The 14,925-nt window shown below is 34.2% G+C and overlaps 4 protein-coding genes across 6 annotated transcripts in view; 3 read left to right on the top strand and 1 right to left on the bottom strand.

Annotated features, from left to right (window-relative positions):
* Window positions 1–684, top strand: part of LOC133845021 (fibrinogen-like protein 1) — a 199,035-nt gene extending 198,351 nt beyond the window's left edge. The window contains exon 4 of the mRNA XM_062279349.1: window positions 644–684. The gene's annotated coding sequence lies outside the window, so the exon portion shown is untranslated. The remainder of the gene's footprint in view (window positions 1–643) is intronic.
* Window positions 685–3,208: 2,524 nt separating this feature from the next.
* On the top strand, window positions 3,209–4,049 carry LOC133842285 (serine protease 1-like). Its single transcript, XM_062275325.1, has one exon. The coding sequence runs from the start codon at window positions 3,243–3,245 to the stop codon at window positions 4,023–4,025; it is 783 nt and encodes a 260-aa protein (XP_062131309.1). The 5' UTR covers window positions 3,209–3,242; the 3' UTR covers window positions 4,026–4,049.
* Window positions 4,050–4,961: 912 nt separating this feature from the next.
* LOC133845181 (angiopoietin-related protein 1-like) lies at window positions 4,962–9,423 on the bottom strand. Of its 3 annotated transcripts, none has more exons than XM_062279559.1 (2): window positions 8,870–9,423; window positions 4,962–5,128 (listed from the first exon to the last, which is right to left on the bottom strand). In XM_062279559.1, exons 1-2 carry the CDS (start codon window positions 9,403–9,405, stop codon window positions 5,011–5,013), a joined length of 654 nt encoding a protein of 217 aa, XP_062135543.1. In that variant the 5' UTR covers window positions 9,406–9,423; the 3' UTR covers window positions 4,962–5,010. The 3 variants fall into 3 exon arrangements, with proteins under 3 accessions (XP_062135543.1, XP_062135541.1, XP_062135542.1); XM_062279557.1 differs by lacking the exon at window positions 8,870–9,423 and adding an exon at window positions 5,182–5,946 and having other exon boundaries at window positions 4,989–5,128; XM_062279558.1 differs by lacking the exon at window positions 4,962–5,128 and adding an exon at window positions 8,466–8,810 and having other exon boundaries at window positions 8,870–9,422.
* Window positions 9,424–11,534: 2,111 nt separating this feature from the next.
* Window positions 11,535–12,442, top strand: LOC133844675 (angiopoietin-related protein 2-like). The gene is made up of 2 exons (XM_062278762.1): window positions 11,535–12,068; window positions 12,128–12,442. The coding sequence occupies exons 1-2, from the start codon at window positions 11,536–11,538 to the stop codon at window positions 12,234–12,236; spliced, it is 642 nt and encodes a 213-aa protein (XP_062134746.1). The 5' UTR covers window position 11,535; the 3' UTR covers window positions 12,237–12,442.
* The last annotated feature ends 2,483 nt before the right edge of the window (window positions 12,443–14,925 follow it).

Raw genomic sequence — 14,925 nt, 5'->3', positions numbered from 1 at the left:
GTCAGTCTATTTTTGTCACAATATAAAACAAGTAAGAAAGCTACAGTCGAGTGTACTCGACTGTGAGATACCCGCTACCCATTTTGAATAAAAGCAATATATTTTGCGGTATTATTCTCAAAATATACCAAATTACTGCAAAAATACTTAAAATATACCAAATGGTATATGTGGTATATCGATATAGTACCGCATTCAAAATATACCATAGACGGCACAATATACCAGATTGTCAGCCAAAGCAACTCAGACCCCTAGTAAGTAGGCGTTTTTGCCCATACAAAAGTATTTCTTTAAAACCTTCCACAATTTTTTTCTGATCGCAACCAAATTTTCAGGGATCATAACTACTATAGTTATTACTGTATATACCAAAATTCGTATCTCTAGCTTTAAAATTACGCTTGTTATTCGATTTTTTTGATTTGCAGGGGCGGAAGTAGGCGTGGCAAAAATTTGAAACAAACTTGATCTGCGTGCAAGCATAACAAATGCTGTCGAAAAAAAATTATAGCTCTATCTCTTATAGTCTCTGAGATCTAGGTGTTCATACGGACAGACGGACAGACGGACGGACGGACAGACGGACATGGCTATATCGTCTCGGCTGTTGACGCTGATCAAGAATATATATACTTTATAGGGTCGGAGATGCCTCCTTCTACCTGTTACATACATTTCCTGCCGGCACAAAGTTATAATACCCTTCTACCCTATGGGTAGCGGGTATAAAAATTATTGGATTTGTTTAAGTGCTTGATAAGAACATCAAAATTGTCAGCTGATATTTTTATACCCGCTACCCATAGGATAGAAGGGTATTATAACTTTGTGCCGGCAGGAAATGTATGTAACAGGTAGAAGGAGGCATCTCCGACCCTATAAAGTATATATATTCTTGATCAGCGTCAACAGCCGAGACGATATAGCCATGTCCGTCTGTCCGTCTGTCCGTCTGTGTGTCTGTGTGTCTGTCCGTCCGTCCGTATGAACACCTAGATCTCAGAGACTATAAGAGATAGAGCTATAATTTTTTTTCGACAGCATTTGTTATGTTTGCACGCAGATCAAGTTTGTTTCAAATTTTGGCCACGCCCACTTCCGCCCCCGCAAATCAAAAAAATCGAATAACAAGTGTAATTTTAAAGCTAGAGCTACGAATTTTGGTATATACAATAATTACTGTAGTAGTTTTGATTCCTGAAAATTTGGTTGTGATCAGATAAAAATTGTGGAAGTTATTAAAGAAATACTTTTGTATGGGCAAAAACGCCTACTTACTAGGGGTCTGAGTTGCTTTGGCCGACAATCTGGTACATTGTGTCGTCTATGGTATATTTTGAATGGTGTGCTGTATCGATATACCAAACATACCATTTGGTATATTTTTAGTATTTTTTTTAGTATTTTCGGTATATTTTGAAAATGATACCGCAATATTTTGCCTTTATTAAAAATGGGTAGCGGGTATCTCACAGTCGAGCACACTCGACTGTAACTTTCTTACTTGTTAATTGTATAAATAGAATTAAGTATACGCGTGTGTCAACAGGCAATATTCAATATATGTAAGAGGCAGGAGTCCAAAAAGTATATATATTCTTGATCAGCGTCAACGACCGAAACGATAAAGCCATGTCCGTTTGTCTGTCCGTATAAAACTCTGGATCTGAGAGAATATAAGAGTTAAAGCTCTACTTTTTGCCGACGGTATTTTTTAGTATAATATTTTGGTATATTTTAAGAATAATACAGCACTGTTTTGTTTTGATTGACAATGTGTACCGGGTATCTCACAGTCGATCACACTCGACTCTAACATTCTTAATTGTATTTGCATTGTTATTAGTTAAAATCCAAAAAATTAATAATAAAACTGATAGTTAAAAACCATTTTCACCTAAATCTTTTAACAATAGTGTTTGGACATACATTTATTCACTTTTATTATTCTATTATATTCAAATCTCTCTTTTTTTGGTTTATCTCGAAAACTAAAATGTTTGAAAAAATAATATGACGAATCATGAATAACAAATATTTGATGAAGCGCTGTCGAATTTTTGCTATTTTGAGAAAGTTACGTAGAAAATAAAATTTTTTGAATAGCATTTCGCCCTAAACTTGCTATTTCTATTTCCTTAATATTAATAGAATGTCATACGTAGCATTGAAAATTACTACAAAGTTGAAGCTCAATGCGCGTATTACGTATACGCTAGGGTTAACATGCTAATGAACTCTTTACTGATACAGAGTAAAATAATATTAGAAATCTATAGTCAAGTTTTGACTTCAATAGACCCTTTACTCTATTTGTTGTCTGCTCAAACACAAAAATTGTGCAGCCTTTTTTGAGTGAAGATTATTTGAAGTATATGAATGGTACCTTTATGAACTGTGAACAATCTGTGAGTGTTGCGCAATATATTCTATAATACTCTAGCTCGCAAATAACTATCGATCGTTTTTCTTTTGAGCTCCCGTTGCGAGCACAACCGAAAAAGTTCATACTCTTTCGCTCTCGCTCTGAGCAAGAGACTCTTGCTGTCTCCATTTATGTTTTCTGTTGAGCGCTTTTCGTTGAGCTCTTTCAATGAGCAGTGCGTAAAGATCGGAACGAGAAACATTCGCACAATGAGAGTCAGCAAGAGACCGATTCAATGAAAAACTCAACGCAAACGGTCTTCACATTTACTTTCGTTGTTGTTGCAATTAATATATTTCGTCTGCAAAACAGACCCTTAACGATTTGCTTGCCTTTTTGCTTCACTGAACACGATAAAACGGTCTTGGAACACCCGATCTCATTCAAGAACCAATATATCGGTTGCTCTCTGAGTCTTTTTGTAAGGAAAGGAGTCAGGAAAAGACACTTATTTGCAGACACTTATCTTTATAATAATAATAATATGATTATAAATAAATAAATAGATTCAGAGTGAGTGTAAAAAGCGTAAATTGCGTAAGAGAATCGAGATGATAATTGTAGAGTAGTCTTATCAGTGCTTTCTATAATTGAAATTCAAACTAATAATAATGTAATTTATAAAAGAGATAACGCAAACAGTTCTCTGAGGTAATCTTTATTGACTACTTGCATTTGCATTGCTAATCTACAAAGCCATTAGACGCTCTCAGTTTCGTTAATGATGCTAATTAGCATAATTGGTGCAGCGCCTTAAGGGAGCAATAAAATAAAAAGCGGAAGCACTTGTTGCACTTGAACCTGCACTTTGAGAATGTGGATCGTGTTTCTACTGGTCTCAGCAATCGTCGAAGCTGCGCCCCCCGCGCTCAGCCTTGTGGAGCACTTCGATCATATTATAACGAATGGATATCCGGCGACATTGGGTCAAGCGCCCTACATTGTCGGCCTGCTGATGCGAGCGGGGGCGGCGGGCAGCTGGTGTGGGGGCTCCATTATACACCACAACTGGGTGCTGACCGCCGCCCATTGCACCGACGACATGGACGGGGCGACAATCTTCTATGGCGCCACGAGGCGCACTCAGGCGCTGTTCAGCGTGAATGTGAGTGCCGAGCAGATTATTCAGCATCCCGAATGGCCGCAGAGCATTGGCAATGACATCGCCCTGATACGCACACCGCATGTGGATTATTGGTCGCTGGTCAATAAGGTGGCATTGCCAGCGATCGCCGAGCGGAGCAAGAGCTATGTGGATGAGATGGCCACCACATGCGGCTGGGGCAGCACAAGCGATGGCAGTCCTCTACCCGAGTGGCTGCAGTGCGTCGATCTGCGCATCATCAGCAATCAGCGCTGTTCTCGCAGCTACGGACGTCTTCCAGCGAGCGTTTTGTGCGTCGACACACCCGAGGGTCGATCCATATGCGATGGCGACTCCGGTGGTCCACTGGTCACCATGGGTGAGGAGCCAACTCTGATTGGCGTCACATCGTTCAGCGATGCAAGTAGCTGCACTTCGGTGGCTCCAGCTGGTTTCACTAGAGTCACCGCCCACTTGGACTGGATCGAAGAGGTCTCCGGTGTGGCTTACTAGGCATACTTATGTATGTACATGAAAACTTGCTCACCACATTCGATAGAGAGACACAGTACAATATAAATGTAAAACCTAAATTGTACTTTTAGAAAATAAATTTATTCGTAACATTCGAGTATCTCACAGTCGATCACACTCGACTGTAGCTTCATTACTTGTTTATTGCATATTAAAGAGCTGTATGTGTATATTTTAAATAAAGTACAACAAATGTTATACGAAATTTGATAATTTCAAATCATTATTATCAATGTATATACTAAATTTATATACTTACTACATACACATCAAATAAAGAGTGGAGTAGGGATTGTTATGTATTGTAGACATGAACATAAGCAGCGGATGCGACAGATAAGGTCAGTTTCCCTTGAACTATCACATTTTTTCATAATGATTATCTCCATAGCGATTTCTTATTGTACACTGTCAGAGGTTACACATAATATGGTATCAAGTGGTTGTCTCTTAGGTATTATATATATATTATATACACAAATTTAATAATCATTATTTCTACTTAAGAGATTTTTTCATAATAATTTCGAAAGTTTGATTTCTGGTCAGATTCACGCAGTTAATAAATCATTATATAATATAACAATTTCAAAAGACAAATGTTTTCAGTTTTTATCGTTATATTTAAGAAGATTTTTATTAAGCTTATGTATATAATTCATATACATAGTTTAAAAATATTGTCATCTTGAAATTCTTTAGTTTTCTTGAGTTCAACAATCTGATCTTTCAATTTGTTTTTTTTCTCTTTATTACTTCATAGAAGATTTTTATTCTTAATCTTACTCTCGATTATAATTTTATTTATTGTAGTGTTGACAATGAAGTAATCTGCCAGGCATACGTCATCGGTTGAATGTTCATAATCAGCATATCACGTATACGCCCAGTGTCAGCATGCTGACTTTTTTTGTGATACAGCTGATACAAGTATAATCGACAGCATATTTTGTAATTCACTTTGTTACAAAGGTTTATATTTTCGTATCATCATTTGAACATTCTTCAGGGGCAAATAGTCTGCCCAATACATTTGTGCGAATTTGCTGCCGTCCGTCACTGAGAATTCTCCATTCAAATTGCTGTATAAAAAGTTGATATTATATCAATCCTCAAAAGCATTACAACGATTTACCTAGATGTGCAACGATTGTACCACCATCCCCCACGATGAACCTGTGCACACTCCTTATTCCACAAATCATTCTCGTTGTCGAACGTTGAGAATTTCATGCCTTCGTGCCATCGTAAATTGTTGCGTGCGAATTGATCGTCTTTATCGCCAGAATATTGACCCAAACTGCTCAATGTATAGTCTGTTTTCTTGCCGTCAACTTTAAAATTATCGTAGCCAACGTATCGTATAGTCTCATTGAAGTATTCCACGCGAATCATGAGTTGATAGCGTGTCGAGTACGTTAGTCGATGAATCTTCTCTAGGCCTAGAAAGAAATCTCCCTCAAAAGATCCAAAGCCTGCTACGTAAGTATTCCAATCGCGAAAGAAATTTTCTTTTCCATCTACTCTCTGTTGGATTACTATCCAGTCTTTTTCAGCTGTCTTATTATTGAAGAACACATCGAATGAACCATAGTCAGGTACATTTACTGAACGAATACTCGAAGTGTAACTATCTGAAATCCTTTTCTCATTTATCTTTAACATTTGGTTATCTGTTTTGCACATTTGTAAGTCTTTTCTTTGCTTTAACAACTCATTATTCTGCTCAATAAATGTCTCATTAAGCTCATTGAAATTATTTTCCCAATTTACTAGACTCTCATTCGTTTCTATAAATGTTTTATTAAGCACATTGAATTTATTTTCACATATCGATAGCGTTTCATTCTTTTCAATAAAAGTATTTTTAAGCTCACTGAAATTATTTTCACATTTTAATACCCTTTCATTCCTATTGCTCACTTTCAAAATTAAATCATCTGTTATTTTTGAAATATCGGTAAGCTTTTGAATAGTTTCTTTTTGAAATTCAATTTGATTTCTTAATTCTTTAATGATCCCGTTGTTATAATCCCGATTGGCTCTTAATTCTTGAATTTCCCTATTCATCAATTCATTTCTATCTAGTTCTTCTCTAACATGTCGCAAATAATCCAGCATTGGCTTTAAAACTGAATACGAATATGTGCTGCATTGTTCTTCCAGTTGACGAGTTGATTCACATGTCTGATAAAGGGAAAACGATTTTAATTTTAACACGCACTCTTTACTATATGTATTTGTATTTGTTTATTATTACTTTCTAAGAAATTGTTGATCCTGCAAAGGACACTCCTTGAGCAACCACAATCAAGATTACAACTCTGTTCATAGTGAATTGACGTGCTATACTAATTGACTAATAAAGACTCACTGAAGAGCTCAGCTAAAAAGAGATCTGTGTAAAAAAGAAAAGACCGTGTATATATGCAGCTGAAATTTGAAGCTAGTTGCATATCAGTGAATCCAACCCAAAAAGTTTTTCAGTGCATGTGAATAGGACAGATAACATTCTCAACTACACATAAGGTCAGTCTATTTTTGTCACAATATAAAACAAGTGTGAAAGCGGTGGTCAAGTGTGCTCGACTGTGAGATACCCGCTAATCATTTTTAATAATAGCAGAACGCAAAAATACTAAAATATACCGAATCATATACTTGATATATAGATTTAACTGCATTTAAATTATACCATAGAGAACAATATATACCAGATTGACAGCCGAAGCTAATAAGATCTTATTGCAGTGGACATTATTTCCCATACCAAAGTATTTCTTACATAACTTCAATAATTTTAATTCGATCACAAAAAAACTTTCAGAAAAAAGGAATATGTGAAATATCCGCTAATGATTTTAGATAAAAGCAAAACAGTACGGAATTATTATTAAAATATACCGAATTTATAACACTAAAATATACTAAATTATGTAGGATGAATTGTTCCTCAAATTTACGATTTGATTGGCAAGTCTAACAAGATGAAAAGAATTCTCTTTTAACAGACACTGTAAACTGTATGTATCTCAAAGAATATATTATATGTATTTACCCTTCCATTAACTGTTGCTGTCGCAAAGGATATTCCTTGGGAAAATCATGGCTATACGTATTTATAAACTACTTATAATTACATATGTTAATTTAAATACGTATCAACCATTAACTATAGAAATCTACTTGTGAAAACATATAATATGTTTTAAATAAAATACAACAAAAGTTCGACGAAATTTTAAAGCATCAAATCTTAGTCAAATTAACAGCCCAAAAATGGTAATTTTTAATGAAAATATATATGTAGATATACTAAATTTATATACTTACTACATACGCATCAAAAAAGTGGAGTAGAGATTGTTATTTATTATAGACATGTACAATACATAAGCAGCTGGTGCGACTAGTGATGGCAACAAATTAATTAATCGATTATTGAATTCTATGATTAATTGAATCCATGCAATTATTAATTCCAATTAATCGAAGAAAACAAAAATAATCGATTAATCAATCGATTTCTTGAATTCTACGTATGTAACAATTTTGGTTTTTTTTTTTTTACATGTGAATGTAATGGAAATGCTACAAAAATAATAAACCAATATATAATTTATTTATTTAATACTGAATTAAATAATAATTATACGCAAAGTAATTAACCTACTTCTCTCTTCTGCCAGTACCGAAGTGGCAAAAGGAAGCAATACTGGCAAGCTATGTCACGTTGTTATAGCCTATTTCGACTGCACCCAAAACCTCTGTTTTTTCGGTTTCTTCCGTTCAGGTCGAGTGTTATGTTCGCCCCATGTAAAAAGCCATAAGAAAAAAGTCAGTTTTTCTACGTTCGCGAGTTACGTAGAAATAGCGATATTCTATTGATGTGACAATGAAAAAGAGTTCACTACTAAACAAACAGTTGACATTTAAGTGCGCCAAGGTATGAAAATAGAAAAATAAAAAATTTATTTTGCTGTTTAAAGCACATATTTTATATTTTAGATGAGCCAAAAATCTCGCAAGCCATCAAGTGGCATCCACGAGGCTTTGTTGTTCGAGTTATGGGAGGAGAAATATAGTGTCTTCTTTGGCCAATCCACAAAGGCGCTCCACAAGGATGCCAAACTCCTCCCAATTAATTTGAAAAAATTCTTCTTACATAGGCCCAAACTGATGGCGATTTCTTTACTATTGGCAATGACCTATACTTCCTCCATTTCGTTAAAATCCTCATGAAAATCTTGCAATTTAAGAAAATTTTCCATTTGAATTGTTCGCTAACTCGTGTTTACATTTGAACAGCTGACATTTCAGAGCGGCCATATTGGGAAACTTACCGTTGCATATTTTTTTCGATCGTGCCAATGGAAACCCCAAAACTCTTTAGTTTTTTTGAGCTCAACAATCTGATCTTTCAATTTGTTTATTTTCTTTTTATTACCTCATAGAAGATTTTTATTCTTAATCTTACTCTCGATTATAATTTTATTTATTGTAGTGTTGACAATGAAGTAATCTGCCAGGCATACGTCATCGGTTGAATGTTCATAATCAGCGTATCACGTATACGCCCAGTGTCAGCATGCTGACCTTTTTTGTGATAGAAACGGAAAGTGCGTTAGACAGCTGAGCAATTTATTTGTCCGCACTGGTTAATATTTTCGTATCATCATTTGAACACTTTTAAGAGGCACATAGTGTGTCCAATACATTTGTGTGTATTTGCTGCCGTGCATTGAGTATTGTCCATTTAAATTGCTGTACAAGAAACAAATATTAGAGTTCAGCCAATTAATGAAACTATTATGAAGATTTACCTAGCTGTGCAATGATTGTACCACCATCCTCCTTTATGAATCTGTGCACACTCCTTATTCCACAGATCATTCTCGTTATCGAACGTTGAGAATTTCAAGCCTTCATGCCATCGCAAATTATCGCCGCGCCAGAGTTCAGCATCTTCATCACCAGAAAATTCACCCAAACTGCTCAATGTATAGTCTGTTTTCTTGCCGTCAACTTTAAAATGATCGTAGTCAGCGTATCGTATTGTCCCATTGAAGTGTTTCATGCGAATCTTGAGTTGATAGCGTGTCGAGTACGTTAGTCGATGAATCTTCTCTAGGCCTAGAAAGAAATCTCCCTCAAAAGATCCAAAGCCTGCTACGTAAGTATTCCAATCACGAACGAAATTTTCTATTCCATCTACTCTCTGTTGGATAACTATCCAATCTGTTTCACCTGTTATATGTTTTTCGAAGAGCACATCAAATGAACCATAGTTAGGTACATATATTGAATGAATACTCGAAGTGTAACTATCTGAAATCCTTTTCTCATTTATCTTTAACATTTCGTTAGTTCTATTAAGCTCGCTAAAATTATTTTCACATTTTAATAGCCTTTCATCCCTGACACTTAATTTCAAAATTACATCGTCTGTTGTTTTTGAAATTTGAGTTAGTTTGTGAATAGATTCATTTTGAAATTCAATATTTCTTATAAGATCATCTATCTGACCTCTCAATTCTTTAATAACAATTTCGTTATTTCTATTCTGCAATTCATTTTTTTCAAGTTCACTTTTAATTTCTCGCGCATATTTTTCGTAGTACTTCACAACGTAGTAATTATGTTGATTTGGCTCTGCAAGTAGACATTTCTGATGAATGGAAAATGATTTTAGTTTTAACACACTCTGTATAATCTTTATCGAATATATTTATTCGCACCTCTGGATTGATTACTGCTCCTTCAAAGGATATTCCTTGAACAACCAGAACCAAGACTGAATATATCACAATTCTGATCATTCTGAAGTTTAGTGCTATACTAAATGCGTATCACAAACGCTCTAAACTTATGTAGCTTAAATGTAAACCAGTCGAATTTAAGTCTATGATTATCTATATACATGTGTGAAGTCTTGGGGTTTTTTTTCTACTATTCTGCCAATTGGAAATTGTGTTGAAACTGCACCAATCAAATCTACGCATTTATATATATAAGCAGGAATTTCCAAGAAGTTAAAAAGGTCAGTCTGCCTTGGCCTATCAGTTTTTAATAGCTACAACATAGAAATAATTAGATTTATTTTCGTGTTGCTAAGAGCATTCAAAACTTTGATTCGTGGAAAACCAGATCTCACTAAGTGTGCTCTATATATTTCTTTTATTGTCATTAATTTGCCTCCCAATATATACAGTGTACTTCCATGCCGAGTGTCTAAAATGATCGGGTGCCGAATAGGCAAATGCAAGAAAGGCATGAGTATGACAATCACTCACACTCGCAGTACTCATATGATTTTGAGTGAGTGTGTATCTCTTACTCGGTTTGTGAGTGCACTCAAAAATTTATGGGTGTAAGTTGAGTGTCGAAATTGCCACCCTTGACGACGATGTCTGGTATAAACATATAAATAAAAGAGTAGAGAGAGAGACAAAGACGGAGAGAGATAGAGAAAGTGAGGAAATTCGCAATAAAAGAATATATTTGTTTTGAGAGAAATTTTGCTTCTTCTGTAAAATATAAAATAAAAAAGCGAATATTTTAAATTTATGTAATGTAACATAAAATATAATATAACACAAAACACAGATACATGGCGCATACGTAATCTGCTGATATTGTTCTTGTATTTATTGTTTTTTTGTTTATTCAACATGGTTTACACTGTATATATTGGGAGGCAAATTAATGACAATAAAAGAAATATATAGAGCACACTTAGTGAGATCTGGTTTTCCACGAATCAAAGTTTTGAATGCTCTTAGCAACACGAAAATAAATCCAATTATTTCTATGTTGTAGCTATCAAAAACTGATAGGCCAAGGCAGACTGACCTTTTTAACTTCTTGGAAATTCTTGCTTATATATATAAATGCGTAGATTTGATTGGTGCAGTTTCAACACACTCATGTATATAGATAATCATAGGCTTAAATTCGACTGGTTTACATTTAAGCTACATAAGTTTAGAGCGTTTGTGATACGCATTTAGTATAGCACTAAACTTCAGAATGATCAGAATTGTGATATATTCAGTCTTGGTTCTGGTTGTTCAAGGAATATCCTTTGAAGGAGCAGTAATCAATCTAGAGGTGCGAATAAATATATTCGATAAAGATTATACAGTGTGTGTTAAAACTAAAATCATTTTCCATTCATCAGAAATGTCTACTTGCGGAGCCAAATCAACATAATTATTACGTTGTGAAGTACTACGAAAAATATGCGCGAGAAATTAAAAGTGAACTTGAAAAAAATGAATTGCAGAATAAAAATAACGAAATTGTTATTAAAGAATTAAGAGGTCAGATAGATGATCTTATAAGAAATATTGAATTTAAAAATGAATCTATTCACAAACTAACTCAAATTTCAAAAATAACAGACGATGTAAAATTGATATTAAGTGACAGGGATGAAAGGCTATTAAAATGTGAAAATACTTTTAGCGAGCTTAATAGAACTAACGAAATGTTAAAGATAAATGAGAAAAGGATTTCAGATAGTTACACTTCGAGTATTCATTCAATATATGTACCTAACTATGGTTCATTTAATGTCCTCTTCGATAAACATATAACAGGTGAAACAGATTGGATAGTTATCCAACAGAGAGTAGATGGAAAAGAAAATTTCTTTCGCGATTGGAATACTTACGTAGCAGGCTTTGGATCTTTTGAGGGAGATTTCTTTCTAGGCCTAGAGAAGATTCATCGACTAACGTACTCGACACGCTATCAACTCAAGATTCGCATGGAAGACTTCGATGGGATTATACGATATGTTAGCTACGATAATTTTAAAGTTGACGGCAAGAAAACAGATTATACATTGAGCAGTTTGGGTCAATATTTTGGCGATAAAGACGATCATTTCGCACGCGACAATTTACGATGGCATGAAGGCATGAAATTCTCAACGTTCGACAACGAGAATGATTTGTTGAGTCAATATTGTGCAAAGGTTCATCGTGGAGGATGGTGGTACAATCGTTGCGCATCTAGGTAAATCGTTGTAATGGTGTTGTCGATTGATTGAACTCTAATATCAACTTTTTATACAGCAATTTGAATGGACAATTCTCAGTGACGGACGGCAGCAAATCCGCACAAATGTATTGGGCGGACTGTTTGCCTCTCAAGAGTGTTCAAATGATGATACGAAAATATTAACCAGTGCGGACAAATAAATTGCTCAGCTGTCTAACGCACTTTCCGTTTCTATCACAAAAAAGGTCAGCATGCTAACACTGGGCGTATACGTGATACGCTGATTATGAACATTCAACCGATGACGTATGCCTGGCAGATTACTTCATTGTCATCACTACAATAAATAAAATTATAATCGAGAGTAAGATTAAGAATAAAAATCTTCTATGAGGTAATAAAAAGAAAATAAACAAATTGAAAGATCAGATTGTTGAGCTCAAAAAAACTAAAGAGTTTTGGGGTTTCCATTGGCACGATCGAAAAAAATATGCAACGGTAAGTTTCCCAATATGGCCGCTCTGAAATGTCAGCTGTTCAAATGTAAACACGAGTTAGCGAACAATTCAAATGGAAAATTTTCTTAAATTGCAAGATTTTCATGAGGATTTTAACGAAATGGAGGAAGTATAGGTCATTGCCAATAGTAAAGAAATCGCCATCAGTTTGGGCCTATGTAAGAAGAATTTTTTCAAATTAATTGGGAGGAGTTTGGCATCCTTGTGGAGCGCCTTTGTGGATTGGCCAAAGAAGACACTATATTTCTCCTCCCATAACTCGAACAACAAAGCCTCGTGGATGCCACTTGATGGCTTGCGAGATTTTTGGCTCATCTAAAATATAAAATATGTGCTTTAAACAGCAAAATAAATTTTTTATTTTTCTATTTTCATACCTTGGCGCACTTAAATGTCAACTGTTTGTTTAGTAGTGTACTCTTTTTCATTGTCACATCAATAGAATATCGCTATTTCTACGTAACTCGCGAACGTAGAAAAACTGACTTTTTTCTTATGGCTTTTTACATGGGGCGAACATAACACTCGACCTGAACGGAAGAAACCGAAAAAACAGAGGTTTTGGGTGCAGTCGAAATAGGCTATAACAACGTGACATAGCTTGCCAGTATTGCTTCCTTTTGCCACTTCGGTACTGGCAGAAGAGAGAAGTAGGTTAATTACTTTGCGTATAATTATTATTTAATTCAGTATTAAATAAATAAATTATATATTGGTTTATTATTTTTGTAGCATTTCCATTACATTCACATTTAAAAAATAAAAAAAATAAAAAATTGTTACATACGTAGAATCCAAGAAATCGATTGATTAATCGATTATTTTTTTCTTCGATTAATTGGAATTAATAATTGTATGGTTTCAATTAATCATATAATTCAATAATCGATTAATTAATTTGTTGCCATCACTAGTCGCACCAGCTGCTTATGTACATGTCTATAATAAATAACAATCTCAACTCCACTTTTTTGATGCGTATTTATATTCTTGATCAGCGTCAACAGCCGAAACGATCTAGCCATGTCCGTCTGTCTGTCTGTCCGTCTCTCCGTCTGTCCGTATGAACACCTAGATCTCAGAGACTATAAGAGATAGAGCTATAATTTTTATAATTTGTTATGTTTGCACGCAGATCAAGTTTGGTTCAAATTTTTGCCACTCCCCCTTCCGCCCCGGCAAATCAAAAAAATCGAATAACAAGCGTAATTTTGGCTGACAATCTGGTATATTGTACCGACTATGGTTTATTTTGAATGTGGCGCCATATCGATATACCGCATATACCATTTGGTATATTTTCAGTATTTTCTTACTTGTTTTGGTTGAAAGTCGATGCTGCACCACAATCGAATTTTCTTAGTTTTTGTTAAAAATGTTCTTCGAATATTAAAACAAGTTGATGAAGCCGGGTTTAATCAACAATACAGTATCCAGTTTATTAATTGGTTTTTAATTACAAAATAATCTTTTGACAGTCATAGTTTCATAAATATTTATTTGATTAAAAGTTTGCACAGAACTCAAAATGATGATGAATTTCAAATTAGGCATATTTACATAAGTGCACAATATTGTTATTTAAAAATATTAATATTAGGAAACTAACAATATCAGTTTTTTATTATAATGATATTTCACTTTGTTATATTTGCGATTAATCAACTTTTGAACTACATTGTTATTCTAATTTGCGATTTGATTGACAATTCTGGTGATAGAGAAATGCATTTACTTTTATATATTCTTCTATGTAGATCATTCTTATGAGAAAAACTTTTACTAAGCGAGGATCAAGATTGATGTCGATTGTTATTCTGATTCAATTTCTAGTAATTAATTAATTCAGAGGATAAAATCCATAAGCCAAAAGAAAAGGACTCTGCTCATAACATTCTATAACTTTAATATAGTGAAGAGTTGCTTATTTTCAAATTATCCTCTTAAAACTCTTCTGTCTGTTTGTCATAGAAATCTCTGACTTTATATATATATTATTATAAAGCGTGAACGTAAAATTCTATTTAAAAAGTCTCTCACTTGACGAACAGTTCCGAAGTATAAAAACAAGAATATAAAACATATTGAACATTTTTCAAATAAATCAAAATACATCAACCAATCATCAATCATATATCATTCAATTAGTTAATTAGATCTCAAAACCTCAGTCTTCATAAGTACTCCACTGAAATTGTTGCAAAGAAAAGTCTACCAAAGAATAATAAAATTATAATTATTTGCCTCAATGCCTATTCTCATCTTTGTCATTGTTTTTCAAACTACCCTTAATAACATAGTTCAACCAAATCTTTCCATGTGGATATAAAATTCGTAGCGCTGTTAAATCGTTA

Source organism: Drosophila sulfurigaster, chromosome 3 (genome assembly GCF_023558435.1).
Source record: "Drosophila sulfurigaster albostrigata strain 15112-1811.04 chromosome 3, ASM2355843v2, whole genome shotgun sequence".
NCBI classification, from domain to species: Eukaryota; Metazoa; Arthropoda; class Insecta; order Diptera; family Drosophilidae; genus Drosophila; species Drosophila sulfurigaster.
The sequence above is the reverse complement of the archived record's forward strand: the minus strand, read 5'-3'. Positions and strand labels throughout refer to the sequence as shown.

Coding starts and splice junctions, on each gene's coding strand:
- LOC133844675 (XM_062278762.1), top strand. CDS start 11,536: ATGTTAAAGATAAATGAGAAAAGGATTTCAGATAGTTACACTTCGAGT. Junction 12,069..12,127: donor TACAATCGTTGCGCATCTAG/GTAAATCGTTGT, acceptor CTTTTTATACAG/CAATTTGAATGGACAATTCT.
- LOC133842285 (XM_062275325.1), top strand. CDS start 3,243: ATGTGGATCGTGTTTCTACTGGTCTCAGCAATCGTCGAAGCTGCGCCC.
- LOC133845181 (XM_062279557.1), bottom strand. CDS start 5,732: ATGTGCAAAACAGATAACCAAATGTTAAAGATAAATGAGAAAAGGATT. Junction 5,129..5,181: donor TACAATCGTTGCACATCTAG/GTAAATCGTTGT, acceptor CTTTTTATACAG/CAATTTGAATGGAGAATTCT.